We start from the raw sequence: 15,627 nt of genomic DNA, 5'->3' as shown, positions 1-15,627 counted from the left end.
GGTGAAAGGATGGTGCCTTAGTGTGTGACGTCAACTGTCAAATATGGAGGAGGAAGCGTGATGATCTGGGGCTCTTTTGCTGGATCCAGAGTTGGTGATTTGCACAGAGTGACTGGCACCCTGAACCAAAAGGGCGACCACAGCATTTTGCAGTGCCATGCAATAACCTCTGGTCTACGCCTAGTTGGTCAGGGGTTCATCTTACAGCAAGATAACGACCCAAAACATACCTCCAGGCTACGTCAGAACTACTTTAGAAGAAAAGAATAAGATGGTAGGCTTCAAATCATGGAATGTTTTTTTGACCTCCAATTTGTTTTTATATCTGTGGGCCGTCTCCCCGGGCGCAGTCCACCCCAAGCTCACCCCGCCCCACTTGCGCACGGTTTCCATGACGACCCGTGTGCTCTCAAAAAAGGCGGGCATCAGAGCTCACAAAAGAACGTTGCTGAGGAAAAATAAGGGTGGGCTCAGAGCTCGTGAAACAAATGTGTGCAAACGTGTCTGTCATAACGATAAAAGGTTCCCTTAAGAGAGGGGATCTATTCTTCGCCCTTCTCAACGCATCACATTTAAAATCCCATGAGACATGGGGATGGGGCTAATCTGAACATGCATTGAAGGAAATAACTGTCTGAGGACCTGGATATGTGGATGCATTCATCAGACTGGATTCTGAAATCCATAGCAATATATGTTTACATGTATCTATAATATATACATGTATGTATATGTGTATGTATGTATGTATGTATGTACGCACGCACACACACACACACACACACACACACACACACACACAGTTTATTTTGAATTGATATAAGACTATTTTCAAAAAAAGAAATACACTCCCAACCTATGAAAAGATGTCACCTGCTCAAAATGTTACTCACTGGACACGAGCCAGCATTTCTTGGTGTGTGTTTACCAGACGACACAAAAACTCATTGTCTAAGGAGCTCCAGGCCAAGGAGGAGTCACGTATTCTCAGAACATAATGGGTGTGTTATGGGACGAAGCCGGTGGAGATAAGTGACAACATGTAAAATATAATAAATCATGGCACTTCCTTCAGGTCATCAGGGTGGAGTTTTTATGTCCAGTCCTCAGAAAAAGAAATGGAACACCGATGAGAAACATTTTGCTCACGTGGGCACGTTTCACGATCCAGGGTGTGACATTCACAGGTGCCCAGGTCCTAAGAACACCTAATTTTGGCGCCGAGCACCCAAATTTTACAAGTGGTTGCGATTTGGATGCCGAGTCATATATATGCACATATATCTTATATATATATCTTATATATATATATATATATATATATATATATATATATATATATATATATATATATATATATATATACAGTACATGGATATGTCTATATTTCCTGTATATGTGTATATATAAATGTACATATATCTTTATGCAAGAAGACAGAAATGCCAAATCACATCGTAATCTCCAGAAAATTGGCAGGTAATTTACTTTACTATCTGGAAGAGGGCTTAATGCAATTTTTGTGGTGAACTGATGCTTTTCTTTCATGAAATTCAGGGGTGAAAACGAGTGTCCATTTCAGTGGCATTAACCATCTTCGAAGAGTTCCCTGGTATATATAGTATATATACATCACATTTTTTAACATAAATTTTGACCATAAATTTACGATCGCATTGATCGGAGTGACAAGATTTTTGAAATGCACTTCGAACGATGAAATACTATTACCATATGTAGAGGTACTTTAAATAATTATCAATCGCACTGCACTCGCATGTTGTCTGTGGGAAGATTCAGTGAACTTGTAATGTGTGAACCAGGATATCTCAACACGTTATTGACAGATTCAGACAAAACATGGTGGACATGTTGGGTGTGTGACAAGGACGAGTTGATTCGATTTTTTTGACCATCCGGATCCAAATACGAGGACGTTTTTTTAATTCCAGAGTGATTCTTCACTATGGTGAGATGGAGCCATAAAAGGATATACAGCACGATATTTCCAAAAGTTGTGGATGAGTTTACGAGTTATGACAAAACTTGGTGGATGAGTTGGTTCGGTGACAAGAACAAGCCGATTACATTCTGGTTCAGTAACGGATCTAAATCCAGTCTATCAGTTGGATATAAAACGTAAACTGTTCAACCTCGCAGAGGTGTGTGCTCTATCGAGTGCCCTTGGCCTTTCCATGTCATCTCACTGTTTTGTCACCTGCCCCAACAAGCTCACCTGTCAGGTTTTTTTACATTTTTAACCCACATTGAGTTCAGGCATGTGCACCTGCCGACACGCTGCTCCACATTATTACACTCTCTGCTCCACCAGAAGTAAGTTTTCAAAAATGTCTCTTTAATTGTCCTCAACTTGGTCCTTCTATTGTTCTGTCATTATTGTTCATATTCCACAATTATCGTTGTTGTTTTTATCTGAGTATTGTGCCATGATTTGTGTAAATCACACACACTGTGCCACAGTTATTGTTTCTCTGAACAGGTTTCCTGACTAACGCTTCGTTTGCACAGAGATTCCTTGCCTTGTGACTTCGTAATTAGCAAAAAAGTGCAAACACATTTCAGGAACTGGAACCCAAGACGGATTGTGTGAGGAACAAACGAGGACTTGGGTGGTGTTTGTTCAATAAATAATTTGCTCTTTCCTGTTTTTCTTTCATTGTCTGTTTGAGACAAGAAGATTCACAAAATTATGAGGTACCTCACAAGGAACTTCAATGCAGGAGGAGACATTTCGGCTCATTACATCTGCGCTATGGTTGTTAATGGTGGTTGTCGTAGTCCATGCTTTATCCTTTTAAAATGCTGAACATCAAGCAAGCAAGCAGCATACATCACATACCATTTTAAAAAAGTCTTTCAAATGACTCGGCCGGGGTTCGAACCACCAACCTCCCAGATCCAGAGGGACATTTGACAAGCATTCCACAACCGAGTTTGGTCCATATTATTTTGGAATATCCTGTAATCATGTAATGTACATAAATCATGTGGAAATACAATCACACTAAGATTCTCTGAACAGTATGCAGTGCCTTCAGAAAGTATTCACAGCACTCGACTTTTGTCACACTTTGTTGTGTTCCAGCCTGAATTTAAAATTGATCAAATTTAATTTTTTTTGCCACCGATCTCCACAAAACACCCCATAATGACAAAGAGAAAACAAGTTTTTAGAAATCCTTCCAAATTAATTAAAAATGAAAAGCTGAAATGTCTTGCATCGATAAGTATTCAATCTGCTCCACTGGAGGTAAGTTTAAATGTCTTACATCAAGTCAATACTTTGTGGAAGCATCTTTGGCAGTGATTACAGCTTCGAGTCTTCTTGGGTATGTCTGTATCAGCTTTGCACGTCTGGATTTGGGGATTTTCTCAATTCTTCCTTGTAGATTTGCTCAAGCTCTGTGAAGTTGGATGGGGAGTGTCAGTGAACATCAATCTTCAAGGCTTTCCACAGATTCTCAATGGAATTCAATTCTGGGCTGAAGTGGGGCCATGCAAGGGCTTTAACATTCTTGTTCTGAAGCCATTCAAGTGTTGCTTTGGCTGTGTGCTTGGAGTCATTGTCATGTGGGAACGTAAGTCTTTACCACAGTTCAATATTGTTAGCACTCTGAAGCAGGTTCTCCTCAAGGATTTGCTTGTATTTGGCTCCATTCATTGTTCCCTCTATCCTTATAAGTCTTCCAGTCCCTGACACTGAAAAGCATCTGCATAGCTTGTTGCTTCCACCACCATGCTTCATGGTAGGGATGGTGTTAAATGGGTGAAGAGCTGTGCTCGGTTTCCATCAGACATAGCAATTTGCATTCAGGCGAAAGAGTTAAATTTTCATCTCATTACCCCACAGAATATTTTCCATCACACTCTCAGAGTCTTTCACGTGCCTTTTTTTCAAACTCCAGGCTTGCTTTCATGTGCCTGTTTCTCAGGAGTGGCTTCCGTCTGGCCCCTCTCCCATAAAGCCTCGATTTGTGAAGTGCTGCAGAAACTGTTGTCCTTCCAGCAGGTTCTCCCATCTCAGCCAAGGAACCTTGTAGCTCTGTCAGAGTGGTCATTGGGTTCTTGGTCACTTCATGACCAAGGTCCTTCATGCCAAATTGCTCAGTTCGGTCGGACGGCCAGCTCTCAGAAGAGTTTGAATTCAATACATCTGCCTTCCAGACCATGTGTCCATTCAGGCTGAAATTTAAAACATATATTCCCCATCACTAGGAGATCATAATTGTGAAGTTTTACACCAATTGATGAAGCAGTTCAAGAGAATGATTGATAAGATTTTTTCCTTTATCGAATATGGCTGTCATACCATGTGACCGACCAATTATTCGTGAATTCCCTGGTATCCACAAGGCTTGGGGAACATTTGTGTGAAGTTTCCCCTCCAAGATTTATTAAATCCGTCAATACCCCTTCCCTTCGTGTGCAGCCTTTTGGTTGCTGCACTGGTACTCATTTTGCCGACCTCGGAAGGATGACAGGCTGAATCAACCCCCTGGTGTTAATTCAGCGTACAACAAGGCTTGGACTCAGGACCCTTGTTTCCCAAGCCACCACCCGAACTGCTAAGCCAACACCAGGCAACACCTTTTGGCCGATGTTGACAAACATCGTTGGTGGTTGAATTCACTGACCTGATCTGCAAGTTCTGTTCAAAGAGATATGCAAAGTCAATCGGATGCAAATTGAGGATTTTAGGAATTAAAAAAAAAGTTGCTGACTTTTGGTATATTGTGACCTTTTGACAAAAAAACAAGTTCGAATTACGAACATACCCCATGGGAGTTCATTCGTACAACTCTCAGGTGAGCGATAGCACGGACGACAGATAGTTTTGAAATTTGGTAATATTTCCATCGCATCAGAAAAAGAAAGCAGAACACCTCACAAGAGTGAGGCTAGTTTCAAATTATCATTTGCGACTTAATTTTGTGTTGAGCGTCACCCAGCGCATTAAAAAAATTTTAAATAATAATTTTAATAAAATGGGCCGTTTCTCTGCACAAAGGGCCGAAATCGCACTTTGGGCTCAGTTAATCCCTGGGGAATTGTTTCAAGATGATACCTGTCAAGTTTGGTTTGGTTTAGTTCTGTTCACTAATAACCTAGAAATAATATTTTTACAAAAATGGGTCGAAATCGCACTTTGGGCTCAGTTAATCCCTGGGGAATGGTCTCTGGAATATACCTGTCAAGTTTGGTTTGGTTTGGTTCCGTTCACTAATAACCTCGAAATGACAATTTTACAAAAATGGGTCGAAATCACACTTTGGGCTCAGTTAATCCCTGGGGAATGGTCTCTAGAATATACCTGTCAAGTTTGGTTTGGTTTGGTTCCGTTCACTAATAACCTAGAAATGACAATTTTACAAAAATGGGTCGAAATCACACTTTGGGCTCAGTTAATGCCTGGGGAATGGTCTCTAGAATATACCTGTCAAGTTTGGTTCGGTTCCGTTCACTAATAACCGAGAAATAACAATTTTAAGAAAATGGGTCGAAATGGGCCGTTCCTCGGCCCAAAGGGCGGGAATCGCACTTTGGGCTCAGTTTGTGTCTGAGAATATGTTTCTTGTATATCCCTGTCAATTTTCATCGAATTCTGTTTACGAATAATGGAGAAATAGACGTTCAAATGAACTGTACACAAGAAAAGAGAGAACACGAGTGGCGCTTAGACCGAGTACCAGATTTAGGGGTGGCCAGGTGGGGCCATGGCCACGGGGCCCCCCACATTTAGGGCCCCCCCCCCCACAACTTCGATGACATTTTGAAAATCCCTTGAAAATGTGCTTCTAAAGTTTTATTGTCGGTGAATGAAGATTGTAAACTCTTTGTAAGGATATCTTTTTAAAATTGTCCTTCATTGTGAGGATATCTTTCCAAAATTGTCCGTCATTGTGAGGGTCCTTTTCAAGCTTTGGCTTTTTCAAGCCGTTTCTTCCAGGGTCCACATAACGGATCCAACGTGGTCAAAAATTCCTGGGGCAAGCCTCGGGCATTGGGGGCCCGCATTCGGATCTTCTTTTGGATCGATCATCGATGCTTCGGATGGTTGAGCGTGGCCAACAAGCTACGGCACTGCCCGCCAGAGCCCAGCAAGCACAGACGGAATACAGAGGTCCAGCCAGAGGAGAGGTGAAAAGGTGAAAGTCGGCGTGGTAAAACTAGGCCAGGCCCACACAGCACACGGTCGGCAGGGGTCGTATTGTACAAACTGAAACTGCGGCTGGCAGGGAACGCTGTCAGTACCCTGCTTACTGGCGCGCACAGCACACACAGTAACACGGTGTGACTTTCTATGTTCCAGGTGTGTGAAACACACTTGTTGTTCGTGATTCTGGTCCGTCCCACGTGCACTCTGACGAAATCTCGGTTACTCGGTTCCTACCAGCTGCAGAAACCACAATGAGCGGCTTCGGTGACGACAGGCACAAATCCAGGGCTCCACGGAAATATGACAGTGGTGCTCAAAAGCGGAAACGTTCCAAGGAAAAAGATGAAAGACACAAGGCCGTCGTCGACATCGCCATGATTTGTTGGCAAGAGTATTCTGACAAAAAATGAAGGTATTGAGGAATGTCATCACCAAGGAAAACATTCTTGGAGCCATTAAGTGCTACATGTACACAATTGAGTGGCAAAAGCATGGCCTGCCACATGTCCACTTTGTGACTTGGCTTCAAGATGAAGAACTTCCAGACCCAGTAAATGATCCACTTCTGTTCAGCACTGTCAAAACCCAAATGGTGTCTTGTGCCCGTGGAAGCATCAATCCAAACTCACCATGCATAAAACATAACAAATGCACAAAAATGTTCCCATGATATCTTCTGAAAGAAACACAGACTGGACAAGATGGATACCCACTGTATCGTCAGAGAAAATCAGAAGATGGTGGATTCACAACAATCAGAGTTCATGGTCGTGAGATTGAAGTTGACAACAGGTGGATGGTTCAATAATGTCCACTCCTCACACGGCTATTCAATGCACACATCAATGTTGAGTCCTGCCACTCTGTGAAATCCATCAAATATATGCGCAAGTATGTCAACAAAGGATCTGACATGGCTGTATTTGGCCTGACAATGGATGGGACTGTGGATGATGAGGTTCAGCAATATCAAATGGGAAGATGATACATCAGTTTGAAAAAGAACATACATCAGCAGCAATGAAGCCATCTGGAGGATCCTGAACATCCCAATTCATGAGCGACCTTCCACTGTAGTTCCTCTCAGTGTGCACTTTGAGAATGGCAAGGGAGTGTACTTCACTGAGGAGAATATACGTGAGCACGCCCAAGTCCCACAAGACACAACTCTCACTGCTTTCTTCAATCTCTGACAGGATGATGAATTCGCTAAGACACTGCTCTCTCATCAAATACTCAAGTACTACACATGGAATGTTGGCAGCAAGAAGTGGGCTCACCAGAAAGCAGGACAAACTGTACCAGACCAGCCAGACATCAAAGCCAGCGATGCACTTGGCCATGTGGATACTGTCCATCCTCATAATTTTGAACGCTCTTATCTGAGACTGCTTCTGTATGAGGTCAAGGGTCGAACATATTTTGAGGACTTGCGAACAGTGGATGCCACAATCTGTGAAACTTACAAATATGCTTGCCAGCTCAGAGGACTACTGTAGGATGATACACAATGGAACAGCATATTGGAAGATGCAGCTACACCTCGATCACCATCGATGCTGCGAAACCTATTTGCCATCATGTTGCCGACGTGTGCCATGTCAAATCCTCAACAACTATGGGACAACCACAAGGAAAATCTGGCAGAGGGAATTTTGCATCACGCACAAGTGCAAATTCCAAAAATCAATGCTTTTGGTGGCTCTGACCTCAAAACTTTTGGCCTTCCTGACGCACAACGAAACAATGACAATGAGCTCACAAATGAGATTTTGAGAGAGACTAATGACAACATGGAACAGCTTGCTGAATACATTCAAAAGAATGAGCCATGTCTGTTTCCACATCAAAGAGAAGCCTTCAATAAGATTATATAAGCAGTTTTCAATGGGAGTGGTGGCACTTTCTTTCTGGATGCTCCCGGTGGAAGTTGCGAAGGCGTGGCCGTTGGGGAAGAGATCCTCAGCCGCGTTCCCCATTACGGGTTATAACATACAGACTTCCGGATAGTGATGACTTTCTGTATTCTAATAATTTCTCGATTTATTATGCGCATTTATAGATAAACACAACGCCCCGATGCAGTCGTCGTTTACGAGAGCGAAGGAACGGCCTGTGTGGTTGTTTGAAAGTTTTTTGTATTTTTTGCACGTACAGGCACGCGAGAGCGAAGGAACGGCCTGTGTGGTTGTTTCTGGCACGCGGTTTGAAAGTTTTTTTTTTTGTTTGCACGTATGGGCACGTACTAGTCTATAATTCCAGAAATGTGTGTGTGTGTGTGTGTGTGTGTGTGTGTGTGTGTGTGTGTGTGTGTGTGTGTGTGTGTGTGTGTGTGTGTGTGTGTGTGTGTGTGTGTGTGTGTCTGACCGCTGTTTCTCAACAACCACTGGTCTGATCTAATTGAAACTTGCCAGGTTTCTTGCTGGGGACCTGAGTATGTGCCTTTTCAAGGTTTTATATTTATCGGATAAGTGCTTCCCAAGTTATGGCTATTTATTTACCAAACTAATGACAGAACACGTTGCTGCGTAGGCGTGGCCGATGCGCCAATTTGTTACCAATGACAGGACACGTTGCTGCGTAGGCGTGGCCGTTGGGGAAGAGATCCTCAGCCGCATTCCCCATTATGGGTTACAACGTACAGACTTCCGGATCGTGATGACTTACTGTATTGTAATAATTTCTCGATTTCTTCTGCGCATTTATAGATAAACACAATGCCCAATGCAGTCATCGTTTATGAGAGCGAAGGAATGGCCTGTGTAGTTGTTTGAAAGTTTTTTTTTGGTGGGGTGGGGTTGCATGTATGGCCACGCACGTACGAGCATGCGAGAGCAAAGGAATGGCTTGTATGGTTGTTGTTTCTGGCACGCGGTTTGAAAGTTTTTTTTTTCTTTGTTTTGTTTTGCACGTATGGCCACACACGTACAGCCACGTACGCACGGGCACGTAAAAGTATATATATATATATATATATATATATATATATATATATATATATATATATATATATATATATATATATATATATATATATATATATATATATATATATATATATATATATATATATATATATATATATATATATATATACATATATATATATATATATATATATATATATATATATATATATATATATATATATATATATATATATATATATATATATATACATATATATATATATACATATATATATATATATATATATATATATATATATATATATATATATATATATATATATATATATACATATATATATATACATATATATATATATATATATATATATATATATATATACATATATATATACATATATATACATACATATATATACGTACATATATATATATATATATACATATATATACGTATATATATATATATATATATATATATATATATATATATATATATATATATATATATATATATATATATATATATATATATATATATATATATATATATATATATATATATATATATATATATATATATATATATATATATATATATATATATATATATATATATATATATATATATATATATATATATATATATATATATATATATATATATATATATATATATATATATATATATATATATACATATATATATATATATATATATATATATATATATATATATATATATATATATATATATATACAATATATGTATATATGTATCTATAAAATATATATATATATATATATATATATATATATATATATATACATATATATATATATATATATATGTATATATATATATATATATATATATATACATATATATATATATATACATATATATATATATATATATATATATACACAATATATGTTTACATGGATCTATAATATATACATGTATGTATATGTGTATGCATGTATGTATGTACGCACGCACGCACGCACACACACAGTTTATTTTGAATTGATACAAGACTATTTTCAAAAAAAGAAATACACTCCCAACGTATGAAAAGATGTCACTTGCTCAAAATGTTACTCACTGGACACGAGCCAGCATTTCTTGGTGTGTGTTTACCAGACGACACAAAAACTTATTGTCAAAGGAGCTCCAGGCCAAAGAGGAGTCACGTATTCTCAGAACATAATGGGTGTGTTATGGGACGAAGCCGGTGGAGATAAGTGACAACATGTAAAATATAATAAATCATGGCACTTGCTTCAGGTCATCAGGGTGGAGTTTTTATGTCCAGTTCTCAGAAAAAGAAATGGAACACCGATGAGAAACATTTTGCTCACGTGGGCACGTTTCACGATCCAGGGCGTGACATTCACAGGTGCCCAGGTCCCAAGAACACCTAATTTTGGCGCCGATCACCCAACTTTTACAAGTGGTTGCGATTTGGATGCCGAGTCATATATATGCACATATATCATATATATATCATATATCTTATATATATATATATATATATATATATATATATATATATATATATATATATATATATATATATATATATATATATATATATATATATATATATATATATATATATATATATATATATATATATATATATATATATATATAGTACATGGATATGTCTATATTTCCTGTATATGTGTATATATAAATATACATATATCTTTATGCAAGAAGACAGAAATGCCAAATCACATCATAACATCCAGAAAATTGGCAGGTAATTTACTTTACTATCTGGAAGAGGGCTTAATGCAATTTTTGTGGTGAACTGATGCTTTTCTTTCATGAAATTCAGGGGTGAAAACGAGTGTCCATTTCAGTGGCATTACCCATCTTCGAAGAGTTCCCTGGTATATATAGTATATATACATCACATTTTTTAACATAAATTTTGACCATAAATTTACGATCGCATTGATCGGAGTGACAAGATTTTTGAAATGCACTTCGAACGATGAAATACTATTACCATATGTAGAGGTACTTTCAATAATATTATCAATCGCACTGTACTCGCATGTTGTCTGTGGGAAGATTCAGTGAACTTTTAATGTGTGAACAAGGATATCTCAACACGTTATTGACAGATTCAGACAAAACATGGTGGACATGTTGGGTGTGTGACAAGGACGAGATGATTAGATTTTTGTGACCATCCGGTACCAAATACGAGGACGTTTTTTTAATTCCAGAGTGATCCTTCACCATGATGAGTTGGAGCCATAAAAGGATATACAGCACGATATTTCCAAAAGTTGTGGATGAGTTTACGAGTTATGACAAAACTTGGTGGATGAGTTGGTTCGGTGACAAGAACAAGCCGATTACATTCTGGTTCAGGAACGGATCTAGATTCGGTCTATAAGTTGGATATAAAACGTAAACTGTTAAACCTCGCAGAGGTGTGCTCTATCGAGTGCCCTTGGCCTTTCCATGTCATCTCACTATTTTGTCACCTGCCCCAGCAAGCTCACCTGTCAGTTTTTTTTTTTTTACATTTTTAACCCACATTGAGTTCAGATATGTGCACCTGCCGACACACTGCTCCACATTATTACACTCTCTGCTCCACCAGAGGTAAGTTTTCAAAAATGTCTCTTTAATTGTCCTCAACTTGGTCCTTCTATTGTTCTGTCATTATTGTTCATATTCGACAATTTGTTATTTTTATCTGAGTATTGTGCCATGATTTGTGTACATCCCACACACTATGCCACAGTTATTGTTTCTCTGAACAGGTTTACATACTCACGCTTCGTTTGCACAGAGATTCTTTGCTTTGTGACTTCATAATTAGCAAAAAAGTGCAAACACATTTCAGGAACTGGAACCCAAGACGGATTGTGTGAGGAACAAACGAGGACTTGGGTGGTGTTTGTTCGATAAATAATTTGCTCTTTCCTGTTTTTCTTTCATTGTCTGTTTGAGACAAGAAGATTCACAAAATGATGAGGTCCCTCACAAGGAACTTCAATGCAGGAGGAGACATTTCGGCTCATTACATCTGCGCTATGGTTGTTAATGGTGGTTGTCGTTGTCCATGCTTTATCCTTTTAAAATGCTGAACATCAAGCAAGCAAGCAGCACACATCACATACCATTTTAAAAAAGTCTTTCATACGACTCGGCCGGGGTTCGAACCACCAACCTCCCAGATCCAGAGGGACATTTGACAAGCATTCCACAACCGAGTTTGGTCCATATTATTTTGGAATATCCTGGAATCATGTAATGTATATAAATCATGTGGAAATACAATCATACTAAGATTCTCTGAACAGTATGCAGTGCCTTCAGAAAGTATTCATAGCCCTCGACTTTTGTCACACTTTGTTGTGTTCCAGCCTGAATTTAAAATTGATCAAATTTAATTTTTTTTTGCCACCGATCTCCACAAAACACCCCATAATGACAAAGAGAAAACAAGTTTTTTAGAAATCCTTCCAAATTAATTAAAAATGAAAAGCTGAAATGTCTTGCATCGATAAGTATACAATCTGCTCCACTGGAGGTAAGTTTAAATGTCTTACATCAAGTCAATACTTTGTGGAAGCATCTTTGGCAGCGATTACAGCTTCGAGTCTTCTTGGGTATGTCTGTATCAGCTTTGCACGTCTGGATTTGGGGATTTTCTCAATTCTTCCTTGTAGATTTGCTCAAGCTCTGTGAAGTTGGATGGGGAGTGTCAGTGAACATCAATCTTCAAGGCTTTCCACAGATTCTCAATGGAATTCAATTCTGGGCTGAATTGGGGCCGTGCAAGGGCTTTAACATTCTTGTTCTGAAGCCATTCAAGTGTTGCTTTGGCTGTGTGCTTGGAGTCATTGTCATGTGGGAACGTAAGTCTTTAACACAGTGCAAGATGTTTTGCACTCTGAAGCAGGTTCTCCTCAAGGATTTGCTTGTATTTGGATCCATTCATTGTTCCCTCTATCCTTATAAGTCTTCCAGTCCCTGACACTGAAAAGCATCTCCATAGCTTGTTGCTGCCACCACCATGCTTCATGGTAGGGATGGTGTTAAATGGGTAAAGAGCTGTGCTCGGTTTCCATCAGACATAGCAATTTGCATTCAGGCGAAAGAGTTAAATTTTCATCTCATTACCCCACAGAATATTTTGCCTCATGCTCTCAGAGTCTTTCACGTGCCTTTTTTAAAACTCCAGGCTTGCTTTCATGTGCCTGTTTCTCAGCATTGGCTTCCGTCTGGCCCCTCTCCCATAAAGCTGAGATTTGTGAAGTGCTGCAGAAACTGTTGTCCTTCCGACAGGTTCTCCCATCTCAGCCAAGGAGCCCTGTAGCTCTGTCAGAGTGGACATTGGGTTCTTGGTCACTTCATGACCAAAGTCCTTCATGCCCAATTGATCAGTTCGGTCGGACGGCCAGCTCTCAGAAGAGTTTGGGTTGTTCCATATTCTTTCCATTTCTTGATGATGGAGGTCACTGTGCTCTTGGGAACTTTCAGCACTATAGAAATTGTTTGATACCCTTCCCCACATCTATGCCTCCTCACAATTCTATCTCAGATTTATACGGACAGTTCCTTGGACTTCATGGTGGAGTTTCTGCTCTGACTTGACCTGTCATCTGTGAGCACTCTTATAGAATGGTGTGTGTTCTTCTAAATCATGTTCAATCAATTGTTTTAGCCACAGCTGGATTCCAATCAAATTGTAGAGACGTCTCAAGGATGATCAAAGGAAATTGGATGCACCTGAGCTCAATTTGGAAGATAATAGCAAAGGGGGTGAATACTTATTAACGCAAGACATATAAGCTTTTAATTTTTAATTAATTTGTAAAAAATTTCTAATAACATCTTTTCACTTTGTCATTATGGGGTATTCTGTGTATATCGGTGGCAAAAAAAACTTAAATTTAATCCATTTTAAATTCAGGTTGCAACAACAAAATGTGGCAAAAGTCGAGGGGTGTGATTACTTTCTGAAGGCACTGTACGTGTCTGAATCTTATGGAATGGAAAACTGCTTCACTGATTTCCCTCAAAATTGAATCCGTGCTTGCGGTCTGGTCATGGGTACAAAACAACCACTCGGCAGAATGTGGTGGGATGTCACACAGGATGTCACGTGGTACAACTCCTGATCCTACTTGGAATATAATCGCTAATTTCAGCACAAAATTGGTGAACTGTGTGGGCGGAAAGAGCAGTTAAAACGAGAATCTCACTCGTAGAGAACATACCTCCGCCAAGCTGATTACTTTACGTTTTGTATCCTGCTGATAGATCGGACCTGGATTCGGACCTGAACTAAAATCTAATAAGCTTGTCACCTAACCAACTCGTCCACCAAGTTTCATCCGACTCCATCCATAACATTTTGAGATATTTTGTTCACAAACAAACAAACAGACAGACAGAGGTGAAAACATAACTTCCATCTCCCTTCGGTGGTGGAGGTAACAAATATGAAGTAAATACCTTCAATGGAACCGATAAAAGGGAATCCCTTTCTCTCACTGTGATTTTAGTTATTTTTTACTTATTTGTCCTGATTTTATTTAGCTCGTTTTAACAGCAATGTAATTATTCTCAACACCACAATCAGAAATGAGTCGTCGTCGTCGTCGTCGTCGTCGTCTCTCCAATCCGTGCAACAAACTTTTACTCCATCATATTTTCCTCCTTTCTGGATCACGACGATAAAGAGGCATCCGCTTTCCTCTGTCTGATCGATTAGAACTGCCCCATGCTCAACAGCATTTTATCTTTTACACCCCAAAACTGACTTCAGAATAAAAAATTTAATGATGACAAGATGTAAATGTGACTGAGAGTCCACCTGGAGGTGGCCAGGTGAAGAATAGTCCCAGTCATTTTAAGGGTGCCTAACTCACATTGTTGTTTTTGTTGTTGTTTATATTCTGTAAATTATTTATTTTCCTCCTTGTAACAGATGTTGTAATTGTTCACGACGCAGAGGGTGCTATTTCGCATGCGTTTGTACTTCCGGTGCTCACCATTGGGAAAACGGCATGACAAGAAGGAAGCTATTTTGTGCGAGTGGTCGTCATCGAGATGTGCACCGCGTCAGGGATGTATGCATGGTCTCCTGCAGATAGACTCTACTGACTGACGTGACCACGCGGATGGAGAGATCTCTCGGGTTTCCTTGCGGTCTCGAACCATTCGTGGTGAAGCTTTGTTTTCTAACTCTAAGATAATTTGCCGGTTCTAGTTGCACCGTCGGCCCACGAGCACTCATCAGATTGTATCAGAGGATGATTGCTTTCATGACTGGTGGTAATTGTACGTACTGGGGGTCCAGTTGTTACAGTTGTGCTTGATTGACATGGTTCAGACATCATTCCTCCATGCTCAGGATGGTTTACAGCCTGATGTGCCATCCAGGTCACACCATTGTCCTCTGCAGATATCCAAGCTGTTTTTGATACTGTATTGGCTCGATAAACTGGTGGTTAGACAAGTCCTTGTGCTGGTTA

At 39.4% G+C, this 15,627-nt stretch overlaps 1 protein-coding gene across 8 annotated transcripts in view; it reads left to right on the top strand.

Moving 5' to 3' along the window:
- The first annotated feature begins 2,254 nt into the window (after nucleotides 1–2,254).
- LOC147010336 (transient receptor potential cation channel subfamily M member 4-like) overlaps nucleotides 2,255–15,627 on the top strand; it is a 582,375-nt gene continuing 569,002 nt past the window's right edge. For 6 of the 8 annotated variants that reach the window (XR_015052249.1, XR_015052248.1, XM_085858967.1 and 3 more), the window contains exon 1: nucleotides 15,259–15,318. Coding sequence is in view for 4 of the 8 variants with exons in the window: in XM_085858967.1 (XP_085715093.1) it covers nucleotides 15,274–15,318 (45 nt within the window). In the remaining 4 variants the exon portion in view is untranslated. Of the gene's footprint in view, nucleotides 2,335–11,672; nucleotides 11,741–15,258; nucleotides 15,319–15,627 lie in introns of those variants that run through there. The other 2 variants (XM_085858968.1, XM_085858969.1) reach the window with 2 other exon arrangements.

Source organism: Eptatretus burgeri, chromosome 16 (genome assembly GCF_056783735.1).
Source record: "Eptatretus burgeri isolate ZD-2024b chromosome 16, Ebu_testis_v1, whole genome shotgun sequence".
NCBI lineage: Eukaryota > Metazoa > Chordata > Myxini > Myxiniformes > Myxinidae > Eptatretus > Eptatretus burgeri.
Note: the sequence above shows the minus strand (reverse complement) of the source record. Positions and strands in the feature narration are given on the sequence as shown.